At 41.3% G+C, this 15,986-nt stretch overlaps 1 protein-coding gene across 1 annotated transcript in view; it reads right to left on the bottom strand.

Moving 5' to 3' along the window:
• Znf462 (zinc finger protein 462) overlaps positions 1 to 15,986 on the bottom strand; it is a 132,398-nt gene that overhangs the window by 45,788 nt on the left and 70,624 nt on the right. Inside the window, 1 exon segment of the mRNA XM_051187820.1 lies at positions 14,245 to 14,436. Within this exon segment, the coding sequence (XP_051043777.1) occupies positions 14,245 to 14,436 (192 nt within the window).

Genomic DNA, 15,986 nt, shown 5'->3' with positions numbered 1-15,986 from the left:
TGAAACTCAGTCCCTACTGTTTCTGCCATGCACATCTGGAATCGATTACAGGCCAACCCAGGGAGAAGAAAGAAGACAACTCAGGGGTCGGCCTTTTCTGCTCCCTACAGACCCTTCATTTGCAAACAATAAGCACAGGCAACTCTGTGGTATATTGGCACACTAAAAACAGTGTGTGCTTGGCATCCAAGCGAGCAGTCAATGATCTGGAGTCTTTGGAACATTTCTAGATCACTGAGTCACAGTAACAAGCAAAAGGACCCAGAGCTGCATTTTACTCTTTAGTTTTAACATTCACATGTCAACACAAGGACACTTAATACCCATGTCCTGATTTAATTCTAATTTCACTGAGTGGTCAAAATATTATTTTGTCAACTAATACCATATTCTTCTGGATTTATTAGCTCATCAGAAATGATTTGATGATTCAAAACAAGTATAAAACTACTCTATATTAGTAATTTTTTAAAAGATGAGTTATCTTTAATTATGTGTATGAGTGTGTATACATGTGTCAGTGTATGCATGTGAGTTCAGGTTCCTAAGGAGACCAGAAGAGGATGTTGGGAGTCCCCTGGAGCTGGAATTAGAGGCTATTGTGAGCTATCTGAAGTAGGTGCTGGACATCGAATTCAGGTTCTCTACAAGAACTGTTTGTACTCTTAATGGTTGAGACATCTCTCCAGTCCCTGCTTCATATTCCAAGAACTCTTGGGTGAGCAGAGGAATCACTACACCCCACAAGCAGTGAAACATCCCCGAGACTGTCACCTGTATAGTTGGAAAAGTGTGGAGCTCTGGAGACAGATGCAGGCGCATGTGAGTGCACGCAAGCACACACAGAGTTTTAAACATTTGGAATGTGGGATACAAAAGCTTTTATTTTGCATTTACAGGACATCTATTCCAGTAAGAGGTGGCCCTATACCAGGGGCTTAGGACAGGAAGAAGATAAAAACTTTGCCCCTAATAAGTTCCCTTCAGGTAATATAATGAGATAGCAGAAGAAGCACATGGCAGAGCATGGTGGTAGCTGCTTTAATTCTAGCACAAGGGAGGCAAGGGGCAGGTCTCTTTGAATTGGACGCCAGCATGGTTACATAGGGTTATTTTAAATTCATTCAAAGAAAGCAAAATTAAAGGAACTTTATTTCAGATTCCAAGGTAAGACATGGGTTTTAGGGGAATTCCCCTCTTTTTAATAATCACTATTCTTTGGTGGCAAATTACCATGAATTGCTAAGATACTTACCTCTACTGTACTACCTTAGTAATATCTAATCATAATTTTCGATATTAGAGCACATCCACTTGATTTTTGAAATGACCTCAGAAAGTGGGCATCGTTATTTTGCATATTTTAGGAAAGCATGACCCAGAGAAGATTTAAGGATAATACTATGTGATATAGAGCATGGCATGACATCCACCTAAGAGCCCACATTTCATCACAGTGAGCATGGCATGTCATAGACATGAGCCTGCAGCAGCTCAGTTATCTGAAGGTTACTAAGTCGATGTGAACTACATGGAAAAGTCATCTCCAAATGACCATTTGCCTGATTTTCAGTAGCTTTAGTGGAGTGAAAACAATCCTTGTTGGCATTGGCTCAATCAAAAACGAATCCAGTGACACCCAGCAAGCAGCATACCCCATGCCAACACTGCTACATCCCTCCAGAATTGCACTAAAAAGTAACTGTTAGGAGATGGGGCAGAGGATCCATGGAACATTTGGACGCTTTCCCTGAAAATGCCTGATTGGCACCATGGATAGCAAGAGTGAATGTCTGGGGCAGAACTTGGACAGGCTGATGGAATAGTCAGATGTTGCAGATCTGTTGCCGGGGATAACCTTCACCTTTCTAGATCCAGGAAGCTCAGGGGTACAATGCAAGCTGCTCTCTACAAGTCGGCCCTGGGGCACAGCTGGTCTGAACAATTGTTTTGTGTGCTATGCCGAGCCCCAGCAGTCATCTCCAGAGACTAAGATGACTGAGGGCAAAAGGAACCACCGAAGATTCTTTGCCTTTTCTGATTTTCAAATGATAAATAATTAATCAATTTGATCTTGCATAGAATCACTAAATTTCTGCCCAACAATGTTCAGTCTCCTTTCATAATAGGTAATGTATATGTCCTCAGCATACTCCCTAGGTACATGGGGACTCAGAGTATACTGGATATCAAAGACTACAGGAGTAAAGCCATGTAATAATGAAGCTTTTTGAAAACAATAGCAAAAAACTATTTTAAAAGTGAAAAAAAATCTTTTACTTGAATATTGCACTTGATCTTTTAAATAATTAATGTTTTGTAGTTCAATGTAATCCTAATTTTTGGGAGACTGAGAGCAGATTGCCATGAGATTAAGACCAGAATGCATGGGGGAGATACAGGCATGCACGCATGCACACACACACACACACACACACACACACACACACACACACACACACTAATTTAAACAGTTCAAGGATGATCTTGGCTATAGAATGAAAACATATGTCAAACATCATTAAGACTAACAACAAAAAGAATTATTCTTTTTAGGGATATATTATGCAGGTTAAAAGCCAAAATGCAAAAAAGAATCCTGCAGATGAATTAGGAAAAAATTAGCTTATTTTGTTGCCATAACAACATATAGAATTCACTAATTTTAATGTGTCTATAAGGAATTTCATTTACAATTCAACTGTCTGCCTGTGGTTTAGTTATAATCACCATGCTTCTTCTTGTAGACGTGTTGGTGGCATTAGTCTAGCTTGCACACAAGGTAGACATGCATTCCTTCGTCTTTCTCCAAACTCCTAATTAAAAATTTACCCATGGGCAAAATTTGAAAACACTCTAAAATCATAATAGTAATAAAATCACAACTTAAAAGTACAATATTTTGTGATTGCTATAGCTATTAACTATACAGATGCTCCCTCCGTTTTTTGGGGGGACAAGTGGGATAGGCAGCTGCTATTTGCAACTTCATTGATTCTACTCCTATCTCTTTTCCAGAAATTACTATGGCATACTCATGGATATATTGATACTATATAGAGATAAGTCTGAAGAATCCCACATTTATTTTTAAAAGTAAATCGGATTTGTGATGAACAAAGATAACTTGGAAAAGCAGATTGGAAAAGATTGAGATTAGAGACAGAAAGATGGGCTAACATCCATGGATGATGTGAGCAGTGAAAGGGATGATCCAGGGGTGGGAACCAGCAAGTGCACTGGCTAATTTTATGTCAACTCGACACAAGCCAAAGTCATCAGAGAGGAGAGAACCTCAATTGAGAAAATGCCTCTATGAGACCAGGCTGCAGGACAGCCTGTAGAGCATTTTCTTAGTTAATAACTGATGGGGAGTGTACAACTCATGGTGGGCAGTGCTGTCCCTGATTGGTGGTCCTGGGTTCTATAAGAAAGCAGGCAAAAGAAAGAGAAAGAAAGGAGGGAGGGAGGAAGGAAGGAAGAACATCAGATGGAGAGGAAGGCAGAAAGAAAAAAGAAAGAAAGGCTGAGTAAGCATAATGAGCAAGCCAGTAAGCAGCACCCCTCCATGGCCTTTGGATCAGCTCCTGCCTCCAGGTTCCTGTCCTGACTTCTTTTGATGATGAACTGTGATCTGGTGCCAAATAAACCCTTTCCTTACAAGTTTCTTTGGATACGGCGTTTCATCACAGCAACAGTAAGCCCTAAGACAGCAAGTTTGAAGTTCAGGAAGACAAGGGAGCCAGAGAAGCCTGTATGCTAGAAAAGGCTCATTTAAAAGGCCAACCTTACAGTCTGCACCAGGCTTGGGGGTGGATGTTAAAGGAAAGTTCAAAGCAGTAGCTACAGAGAATTTGAGTTTATGATGCTGGATGTAGATAGAATGTTGTGGTTAATTCAGCTCCCAATGGGCAACTGGATGCAGGTAGGGGAAGGTAACTCTTCCTGAGGAGCCCAATTTTTGGCTAAGTTACTCCATGAATATGACTGTTGGAATTCTAGAGTTTGATGGGTATGGCTGGATGAGTTCACAGAAGGTAAAAGAACACTCTGGCATGTAAGAAAAAATAAAAAGGGAATATCAAACAAAGAAGCACAATATTTTTGAGCAAAAAAAAAAAAAAAAGAATTAAGTCACTGGAGTTACAGAATGAGAGAGAGAGAGAGAGAGAGAGAGAGAGAGAGAGAGAGAGAGAGAGAGAGAAAGAGAGAGAGAGAGAGAGGCTCAGCAGGTAAAGCACTTGCCACATAAGCCTGAGTTCAATTCCTGGGAATCACATAATCCAAGGAGAAAACAAATTCCTCCAAGTTGTTCTCTAATTCTCTCTCTCTCTCTCTGTCCGTCTGATACAAACACACACACACACACACACACACACACACACACACACACACACACAAACACAGCATAATGAAACGTATATGGTGGTGCCACTATGGGCAGAAGTTGTAGAAGTCAGTGAACTCAGAGGAAGGTGTGACTGGAGAACTGTGCAGTACTGGAAGCCAGTAAGTACATCCTGCGATACACACAGCCATATCCCACCAGCACTTTCAGATACTGCCCAGTTCATGGTAGCTTCCGAAGGCTCCGGTGAACTTGGGAAAATCCCCAGGCCTTTTCAGAAGAGAGCTGATGCTTCACTGGCTTTCTTTGTCTGTGACTCCTTTTGCAGCTCTAATTCAAGTCAATTTAAGAACTATTTATTGAAATGGCCTGCCAAGTGCTAGGCTTCTGAAGAAAAAGAGGAAGCGGTCCTTGACCTCCGATAGCACACAGTTTGTAGTCAGGGAGACAGATATGGTCGCTGATAATTACACAGATATTTGGCAAGTCAAGAAATGGACGTGACTACAAGGGTCAAAAGCTATCAAACATACTTTGTATTTATCCTCCTGGCAAAATCTCACTTTCAGCCCATTACTCTAAACAGTCTAGACAGTCTGTAATCTTGATTTTGTCACTTCACTTATAGACCAATTTGCTAGGTTTTAAAATGCATTAAGTTTCAAGAAAACACCAGGGACATGGGTCTGGTTGAAGTTCTTGGGAAGGGGGGAATGAGAGACCCCGAAAATGAAATTAACTTCTAATTAGCAAACTCTGATTCGAGAGTACTGCCTTAAATATATATAATACATGTATCATGCATGTAAAAACAAAAATCAAAGACTCAGTGTTTCTTGTTGGGAAAGGATGTTTTGGACTTGTATATGTTAGGAAGTGGATTCTCATATTTCAAACGTATATGTAGATGGTTCATCAGCTGATGGGACACATCAAGGGGGAACAAAATCACCAAAGGGAAAACTCAATTGCTGTGTATGGCTCTAGTTCTTTAAATAATAATAAGATACGTTCTGTATTTTGGTTTTGTTTTGTTGTTTTGCTTCTTCACAGAACAAATGTGGAGATGGCACCATAGCAAACTATTAGTAAAGCTTTTCTGCTGGGTAAGGAGGAGCTAGTTCACAAGTGACCCCAGTGGTGTATGCTGTGCATGAAACTGGGTGGCTTTAACCACGAGTTGGTAAAAATGTCGCAGGGAAGGAAATTTTATGTAGGCATATCAAAAGGATGACCATGACCCATGACTCTTTCTCTTGGGGTTAAATTTTTTTTTATTGTATATGTGGGCATCTGTGTGCTTGTATGAGCACATGTAGGCTGTGACCATAGAGGCCATAAAGGGTATTGGCTCTCTTGGAGCTGATATCACATGCGATTGTGAACTGACTGATACGGGTATTGGGATCTGAACTCTGATACTCTAAAGGAGGAGAGGATGACCTTAAGCACTGAGTCATCTCTCCAGGCCCGTTCTGACTATTTTTTAATGCATTCCCATTCCTAAAGAGACAGAAACAGATTTACCGCTCAGAAATATTGAGCATTTTCCACAGGAGCGAGGCTCCCCTGCTATTGGGGTTTCCTATTCAGCTGCTCCTTAACAAACCCATGGTAGTTCCCCCTGTGTTCAATTCCTCACTGGCCTGCACTTCTATTCCCCCACTCAAATCACACACTCCCCTCCAGCTAGACTGGTCCTGCAATCCAATTCCAGCATAAGCTCCATCTCTTCCATCATATTCTCTGAGAGCCAAGCCTTCTCCTTCCCATAGTGGTGAGCCACTAAAAGCTAGAAATACTTTTCACTTTATATTTCTGGTCCTTTAACTTCATACTGCCTGCACGTCTACTAACTTAAGCTCTAAATATCAATGAATTATACCACACCTCTGGTTTCCTTCAGAAGGTTCCAGAACCCCCAAACATACAAGAGGTTTGCTATACTAGTCCATATCATGCCTACATGGGCAGTTTTGCCGTCAGACCTTGACAAGGCGAAAGGTAAAGAAAGACAAACATGAGCTTTGGATTTAATGTATGAAATCCAACTCCAGCACATCTAGGTTCTGTGACTTTTTTTTTTTTTTAAATCCACCATCTCAGCCCTCAGGACTTCAGTTTCCTTCTCATAAAATCAAATTAATCATTTGTGCCTCACATTCTTGAGACATATTAAGGCAGATGATCAATTTAAAGCAATCAACAGAGTTAAATCAATAAAAATGATTATTTTTAATCACTTAGAAAGCAAACAAGGAGACATGCAGGGTCCTTATAGAAACTGCAATGGATCTTTTTCCCTCTGGCCCAAAGGTAGAAAATCACTAGCAATGCTAAAAACTAAGAACTAGATTATAAGGGTTTGGAAGGTCTGCCCTCTTCATGCGGTTTGCTCTACAGTTGTGGTGGAAAACTTGAAGTGTGTGAAAATAAAAGATGATGTAAGGGGGTTGGCTTGTGAGATTTATCTAAGCATATTGTGTGTCCCCGAGGAAGCTGTTGAACTGAGCAGCAGAGCAGGCAGGCTCCCCAGGAGTAGAGTGTTGGTATATGAAACTTAAGCTGGGCCCTGCACTTGGGCCAGACATCTCCCTGGGTGGAGCCTGTAAAAGGATTAGAGCCCAGAGGCCAGACATATTCCTCCCCAGGCCTCAACAAGGGACAGAGCCCAGCAGAAAAGAAATACATCCTCTACCTGAAATCTCGCCTCTTGTGCCACCTCGACCTTCCTTTATCTCTCTATTTTTGTTGAAGCACCACCATCACCACTGAGAATTTTCTGTAGGCTATGATTAAAGGATTCTGAATAACTTAAGAAAACATACACATTACTTAAATTCTCAACCCCCCTCTAATGCTGCAACCCATTAAAATTTAGATAACTTAAAAAAAGAAAAAATAGTAGTGGTTTCCAAACTATGGTATCTTGTTTCAAGTGTTTTGTTTTGTTTTTTTAAAGAAATTCTTTTCACCAGGCAGTCTTTCTCAGGACATATCCTTCACTCCAGCAATGCTGCCCCTCATCTTTCCCCCTGAATCGGTTTGTTCCCACTGTTCTTCCCAGATTATGTTGTCTTGTGGAGAGGGGAATGGACTAATTGACTAGATTCCCAGGACATGGCAAGTCTTTACCCTTTCATGGGTAAAATTCTCTCACAAACAACCGTAAATGAAAGGAGATGGTGCTTCCAGGTCACACAAGTCTCAGGACAACCTGAAGAACTTTTGATTAAATAAAAGCAAAGTAAAACATCCAGTTTTAGCTCCTGTGACAGAAAACTCAAGGTAGTCAATAATACGGAATGGGATTTTTTTTTCCTTTCAAAAAAGAATAAATGTTATTCTAGATGATTAGAGTAATAGCTGAATGTATTTTCTACCTAGTTAAAAGAAACAAACAAAAAAAATTATTTCTTTTAGACCATTGGTTCTCATCCTGTGGGTGATGACCCTTTGAGGGGAGGGGTCCAATGAACCTTTCACAGGGGTCCCAAGACCATCCGGAACCACGAATGTTTACATTTTGACTTATAATAGTAGCAAAATTACAGTTATGAAGTAGCAATGAAAATAATTCCATGGTTGGGGTCACCACAACATGAGGAGCTGTACTGAAGGGTTGCAGCATTAGAGGGGGGTTGAGAACCACTGCACCGAGCCATACTCCTGTGATTTTGGAAGTCAGAAGATAGTCTCCAACTAATCACCAAGGCAACCAAAGACACATGCAAACGCCAGTGTGGCTTGGAACTAATTATGAGTGTGTTCGGTAACAAATAATTTATATTTCTGATGACCAAACGTCTCTGTTGTCTTGTGGAGAGGGGAATGGACTAGTTGACTAGATTCCCAGGACGTGGAAAGTCTACATTTGAAATGTTATCTAATTCTTCACACACAAAAATGCAGCTGACTCAAAAAACACTAAAATTCACCGTGTAAATGTAAGAAACTGTCCATCAATTTAAAAAACAAAACAAAAACATTTAAAGTTCCAAATCCCAGGCAAGTGGGTTTCCTTGGAAGGCTCTATCACATGATCAAGTTCAAGATGATCAAGAGGGAGGGAGGGTTCCTGTATGCCACTCATGCCAGTTCTTATAACTTATCCTCTAGAAACCCATAGAGTGCAAACTAGTCTTTGACACCACTTTGTTTTGGGGAGCCAATGACTTTGAAGACTTTACAGTAGAGCTGTCATTCTTTATAATAAGCATAAAATAAAATCTAGACTGCATTTTATGAAGAAATTCTGATGTCAAAGAGGTAAGGTTAGTAGTGTCTGGTCAGGTAATTCTAAGACCAGCTGAACCTATTAAAAATTACATCCAAGCCATTAAAATTATGTGTTATGTTTCATGTGCTATAAACGATGTAAATCTTTGTATCTTGCAGTTATTCACATAAAGGTCTCCATTTCATTATGTCGTTTTTAGAGAAACCACCTCTCTCTTTTTTTTCACCCCAAGAGAAATCTGATTGCAATTGGAACCTGTGTGGAAAGTCTGACGCCCTAGCAACTAATTGGATCCTCTCAAAGGTTGAATTTTATGTCTGACCTATTTAGAGATCTGAAAAGCTTCTCCTCAGAAAGCAGACATCCCAGATCTCAATTCTGAAGTGTCAAGTATCACCACAGTCAAGTTTAAACGAGTTGATAGTTTAGGGATAGCCTCAATTCTATTCTCGTGTTTACTCACATGTAACTCACACACTAGTTACTAGTTACTAGTTTTAAAGGCTTTCCCTAATGTCTTGCATTTGACACCTTGGAATATTCCATACATTAACCAAGTTGACCAAGATGAGCTGCACTAATGGTTATCATATAGCCGTTACATCATTTCATATTAGCAGCCTGGTGGAAAAATTCTTCAGGGAAAATAAAGTCCTACTCATCAATGAGTTTTATTAGTTTGCTTCATTCTACACAGGATCTTTTGAGTTTGGATTTCATTTGTCCCAGAGACAGAAAATTAACTGTCCACTGAAGGGGCAACTGTATACACTGAATACAAGAGGCAGCTCAGCTACTGGCAACCTTATAGCAATAACCATTTCTCTCCAACACTACCACACTTCTTCATTCTTGAGACACCCGTCCATCTCAACATCCACTTTCCCTCCTACACAGATGCTCGCAAGTAGAGAACAATGACAATATTTCAAATGCTATGTGACGGCAGATCTGTTCACTATGGCAGGATAATTGCATCAGAAACTTTCTGTGAAAATAGTCCCCAAGGCATCATCTCCAAATTGGTGCCTTTTGAATGTCTCTCTTGAATAGATATAAACTTAATACTGTATTTCCCAAATACCTACCTGACTGTCCCATTTGGAATAGGGACAAACCATGGCATATACCTACAAGTGCAAATACAGCTCACAGGGAAGGGGCAGCAGTGATAAAAATCAAGGCAGGGCCCAGAGAGTTTAAAAACATGCTTCAAAGGAAGGAAAAGTCATAAACTTGTAGAAAGACGCAATCAAGGAGAAAATCCTTCCCCACGCTCTGCAAAGCTTATTCAACAGGTGCAGGTGGGAAGGAAGAAGGTAGCAGCTACAGAGACAGGAGGTGACGCCAGGATTGGTTAGTGAAGGCATTCTGCAAAAAATGACTGAAGCTAACTCTGAGTGAATGTAGAGAACTGTGATTTTCAGGTGTGAAAAAAAGTCCTATCAACTACGGTATCTGGAGTTTTGAAAGGGCAACTAAAAAAAGTTAGAACAGCAACAAAGTCATTGAGCAACCAGGAACAGTAGCAGATGCCCTTGATTCTAACACCCTGGAAGTTGAGGTAGCCTGATATCTGTAAGTTTGTGGGTAGCCTGTGCTATAGTGGGTTCAAGAGCAGCCTGTCTTAAAAAACAAACAAGACTAAATAAACAAACAAATCACACTGCTCCTTAAATTTTCCTGTTACCTCAGAATTACCAAAACCTACAAAAATCATATAGCACATCATATTTTTATAAATAAGTCACAAAATCAAAGATTTCTCCAATGGAGGGGTATTATGACTAAGAATTTTTAGTGTTTTTCTCAAAGCTGCTAACTAGGTGTCAGGCTGGAAAGGTCACCTCTCTCTCTCTCTCTCTCTCTCTCTCTCTCTCTCTCTCTCTCTCTCATTCTACACTTAGTCTTCGTGATTACCTTTTGTTTAAACAGTCTCATGGCAGCTAATTCCTAAAGCAAGCAATTTCATATGGCAGACTGGATAGGCAGAAGAAATTATTTGTTTGCTTGCTTGGTTGTTTTTGGCCAGGGGAAATTCAAGGAGGAAAAAGGCAGGACATGGCCGAATTTCCAATTACATATCCATTGCTCATGTCTTGTGTAGCTTCTCAGGCCTAAACAAACCTCATGGCTAAACTCCATTGGCCTACTTTCTTTGTTATTTTACAGCCGTGCCTGTACCGATTTCTCTGGACTGAAAGAGGAGACTTGGAAACAGACTGATAAAAGCCAGTCAGTCCTATATTTAAATGGCAGGAGAAGGAACACAGTAAACACATCCCTGTGGAACACTTAACTTTGTTGACAACCTTGCTGTCTCCCCCTTAATGCATTGTTTTGAATAGTGAGTGAGTGCCATTTCCCATTATCCGATACACAAAACCAATACCACGCGACCATCGCTTTTTCTTCCTAACAACTGATCACACAAAGTATTTAGAGGATTCATGAAACAAGTCAAGACTGACAGCTTCCAGCCCAAGAGCCCCGTTGAAGCTCTGAACAGGTGTGTATCCAGGCAGATGGGGTTTAGAGCTGCCCTCTACCTCCCATTTTTACTCTCTCAGCTTCCTTCCCCACTCCTTTAGTGCATCCCTCTGGGTTAGAAGCCTAGACAAAACCTCTCCTCTGGACTGCTTCCCTCTGCCAGAAAAAACTGGCTTGTTCTCACGACAGCAAGCGTTTGCCCGCTGCAAAACAGCAGTGAGCATGTCAACTCATTTTACTCTCATCACTCACTAGGGATTTAGATAGCCAAGGACATACTGGCCATTTCCCTAGGTTTATGGATCTCCACTCCCTTAGGCCTGCAACACATTTTTGGTTCATGTGTTCACAGTGTCCTGGCATCTGCAATGTGGGAAACCCTAAATGAGAGCCAATAGCTCCACAGCTTCTCCCTATTAAAACGTGCAATTGGATTTCACATGTGTGTTTCAAACACCATTCAGAGCATGATTTACAGGCTACTGTCTAGCCCCACAGCTGTTTTTCCATCCTCCAGACTGAGCTGTTTCTAGGAATCCACCATGAGCTCCCTGGCAAATGGTCCTCCTAGTGTGGGCCTCCTAAGTCATTCCTGGCCCTGCTAAACAATGTGAGATTTAAAGTGGGGCTTTAGGAAAACACTTATCGAATGCACAAACTATTAATTATTCTTTCCGCATAATTATTCCTTCACGAGAACAGCCTATTTGATGCCTCCTTTCTGTTACCCCCACCCCCTGATCAACTTTCTTGTCATCAAATTAAACTAATCGTGGCTGGCCCTTAGATATGCGTTATTTATGTATGCTAAAAATAGTACAGGACCAAGGAGTTTGTGTGAGTCTCAGCAAATGGTTTCCACCTATAGCGTTCACAGCAAATGTGTCCTTTCTCCAGACAGAAAATAAAAAGTGCCACTGCATATAGAAATTATCTTCCTGCGGCTATGTGTTACAGTCACTCAATGTCAGATTGCCATGTCGTTGAGACACCCACCCCTCTCCACAGTCCAGCTTCCAAGAGTCTGACATTTGTCCCCCCCCTCCACCACCACCATAAAAAAAAAAAAAAAAAAAAAAATTAGGCTTCAGGATTGGGGCTGTAGTAAGCTCAGATGTATGTGCTAGTGTCTTCTAAGCATTTCATTTTCTGGTGCCAGAGGGCCAAAACAGCCTCGTGTTTATTTAGGGTTTGTCTGTGCCTACACCAGTTTGTAGCCAATACAGGTTCAGAGAGTTGGCAGAACTCAGCTCTCTTTAGCCAAGGTGGAAACGAATGAGTAAGTAGTCTACCGGACCCCCTTAGCCCAGGAATGAGACCAATCTTGCAAGGGAGACAAAGGAAGGGTTGGAATTGAGTAGACTGTCCCAGGAAAAGGCTTTACTGGGAATAGTATTAAAGTGGATCCATTTCACTCAAATGACTGCAGGAGTACAGTTTCCATTACAGATTTAAAAGAAAAAAAAACCCAATTAATTAAAATTCACATTAATAAAAACCTTATAATTTAGGTTGAATTTTATTTTGCCCTCTGGTCACAATATACTATAACCCCCACGCACCCAGGGAACAGACTGTGCAGGTGAAAGGGGGTTATTTCTTTACTCTTTCACATGTGCTCTCAAAGCGCTCTGGTGTGGAGACTCCGACAGCACTGGCTTCCCTCCACAGTTTAAACCAGTTTTGGGGACGCTCAGTCCCTCATAGGCACATAAGAAACCTCCTGGTTGTCAGAAGTTCTTAGGTTCTCTGTGCTGTCTGACACTCAGGCTTTTCATTTTATTTTAATTTTGGTCTCAGGGCTAACTAACCTCTCTGCTCCCTCCTCTTCTTAGATTTCATGAATAAAGATCATTAATTACAGTTTTGATAACCTGAGAATTAGTCTCTGTTAGCAAGTTGGGCTATCAGAGTCTCAGGTCATCTTGAAGAACATCTAGATTTAAGCCCTCGAGTGAATAAGCCCAAATCCACATTTGCCATAAATGGTCCCAAAGAACACAACCGTGACTAAGAGATGAAAATCACAGAAATGAAAATGGCCAGTCACTGATACTTCCTGTGTGTCAGACATTACAGCAGGCATTTTACATGTGCACCTTGTCTCATTAATCTCTCAGGACAAGCAGCTGAGGCTTGCATATATCATTATTCAACCTCACATACAGGAATAGAAACTAAGACTGCCTAAGGAAACAGGACTGCCAGAGGGAGATGGTTAGAATCCAGGTCTCTGCTCCACTTTCCATCCACCGAGCTCCTCCCAGGGATGGAATTGTAGATGCTGGGAGAAAGGTCTTCCTAAGCTGGGAGAACTGTAGGTCACAACAGTTGCTGGCTCAGACATGCTGCAGAAGGCATCATGCATCAGAGGGGAAGGGAGGAGCTTCAGGTCCTCCTATACTCTCCACTCCTCCACCGAGGTGCCCCGCCTACAGATATTCTGGGCAAGCTGATTGTTGTCAGCTCAGGTCTGTTTCCAGGTCTGATCAAAACAAGAAGCTGTCCCTTCGCTCCTGATGCCATGCTGACTGACTGGATCTAAGTCAAGACTGTCTTCTAGACATGCTTTGGTCACAGTGCCAGTGAACACATCTCTCCACATCTTCTTGCCTGTCTTTCGAAGCTATGACTAAAAGCCAAGCAGTTCTAAACCCATTTCCCAACTAATGAGTCTCTGATACACTTAAGCAACATACTTCAGCTCTAAGAAAACAATGTGACCCACTTTGATACGAGTGCCCCATTCATTCATTCATTCATTCATTCACTCACTCTTCCCTTCTATTCTGAGCTTCGGTTAACTTACACGATTGACAACTCCATACACCTCCCAGGACATTTTCTTATAAGACAAGATAGTCATAGGAACAACAGATGATCTATTGTGTATTCCATTCCCATCTCACTAGCATCTACCATGGTAGAACCCAACACCAGCGCATCCTACCCAGCGTGATGCTTCATTGGTACCCATGGACATTATTACCAGGGCATCACAAAGATGTGGGGTCTGCACCTCTTCCTACTCCAGTATCCAGAGTGCTCATACCCTTTCCTTCCTTTGAACAATCATATTTTCACATAAGAATTTCCTCTAGAAAAAGAAAAATCCCAACTCGCCCCATCCTACACAGTTGACTCCATCTTGCCAAGCCATTCTTACCGTTGGAGTCCTCCGCTTCTTCGGCTGGGCTAGACTTTTGAGAGGAGTGGTGGTTATGTGAGGAGAGAAGACTGACAATCCGTGGCCGGGGAAGGGTCAGGGCTTTGCCGTGGACCTTGAGTGAGTGTTCCTTCAACTGGCTGATTGTCATGGTGGAAAATGAGCACCAGGAACACTTGTAGGCATGTTCACCTGGAAGAAGATGGTGGTGAGGTAGAGAGGAAAGGTGGGAGTCAGGAGAAAGAGGGCTAGAAAGCAAATCCACACCGTTAATCGGCTCCCTCTAGAGATATGTTCTAGGGGTGCTTGGTCTAGAAACCTTCTGAGGACAGCTCCCTGCCCATTCTCACAACCACAAGTTCTAAATAAGAAGCCCTGACAAGCTCCAATGGTAAAGTTGCCTGTCCCCATGTAGATCCTGTCCTACCTATAGTAGTGCAGTGTTGGGATGGTTCTCCCCCAATGTGGCACCCAATTCAGAAAGGGTTAAACCTCTTCCATCTCCACACTAAAAAGCGATGGCAGCAGGTTTCAGTCAACCACAGAAAATAACACATTTTTAATTCTTCATCTCAGTGGTTTTCCCAAACATTCTGTCCCTCCATGGGAGCACTACTGTGTTAATTCCCAATGTTTAATTCTGCTGAACTACTTATCTCCTCATTCTTAACCATTTTCTCCCCACATACATTTGGGGCTCAGGGCAAGCTCATCATGAAACTCCACTCCCTACCTAATCAACAGTACAGAGGTGGAACATTTCTTTAGGAGGGAGAATTATATATGTTAAGCCTAAGTGAGAGGGGGAACATGGATATTGTTTTCAGCATTCAATAAATAATACATTGGAACCGGAATACAGCACAGAAAGCCATTATCAAATTAAGAAGAGAGTTTGGCTAGCCTTTGCTGTAAACCAACTTTCAAGTTCATTACATTTTTAAGAATCAAGGTTGTCAGTGAGTTTGTCTGATATTGGAGAGATATATACTCGTCTGATCAAACCAGAAATCAATTTCATTTAGAGTAACAACAAAGCAATTTGGCCTCCAATCTAATAATCCTACCCCTGAGAGTCTCAATTAAGAAAATAGCTTACAAGCCAGGCATAGGGGTTCACACCCACAACCCAAGCATTTGAGCTAAAGTAAGAAGATTGAGTTTGAGAATAGCCTGGCTGCAACAGAAGGATACTGTCACAAAAATCCCAATGAGCAAGGAAGGGAGATAAGGAAAAAGGGAGGGAGGGAAGGAGGAAGAAGGGAGGGAGAAAAGGAGGGAGGGATACACCCTTAATACAGAGAGAAAACTTTATTTGGAGATTAGTATTATTTATAAACTGGCAAGGTGGCTCAGTGGGTAAAGGCCCTTGAGGGCAAGGCTCATGACCCAAGTTACAATCCTGGAACCCACATGATAAAAAGAACTGACTTCCTGTAAGAAGTCTTACACACACACACACACACACACACACACACACACAATGAGAATGTAAATAAGCAAACTGGTGAAAAAATTATACTATTTATGCTGGGAAGATATGAAACAACCTAGATTTTGAAACAAAAGAAAACAATTAGACAAATGTAGGTACGTATATCCTCTTGAATAACCACCATTAAAATAAATTCTTGAGAACTGGTAATAAAACAGAAAATTAAGAGTGAATTGAAACATAAAACATACTTTACAGATATTATAATCACAACTGTGGAAAATAGGACAGGAATTATCAAAACTTA

The sequence above is a fragment of the Phodopus roborovskii genome, unplaced genomic scaffold (genome assembly GCF_943737965.1).
Source record: "Phodopus roborovskii unplaced genomic scaffold, PHOROB, whole genome shotgun sequence".
NCBI lineage: Eukaryota > Metazoa > Chordata > Mammalia > Rodentia > Cricetidae > Phodopus > Phodopus roborovskii.
The sequence above is the reverse complement of the archived record's forward strand: the minus strand, read 5'-3'. Positions and strand labels throughout refer to the sequence as shown.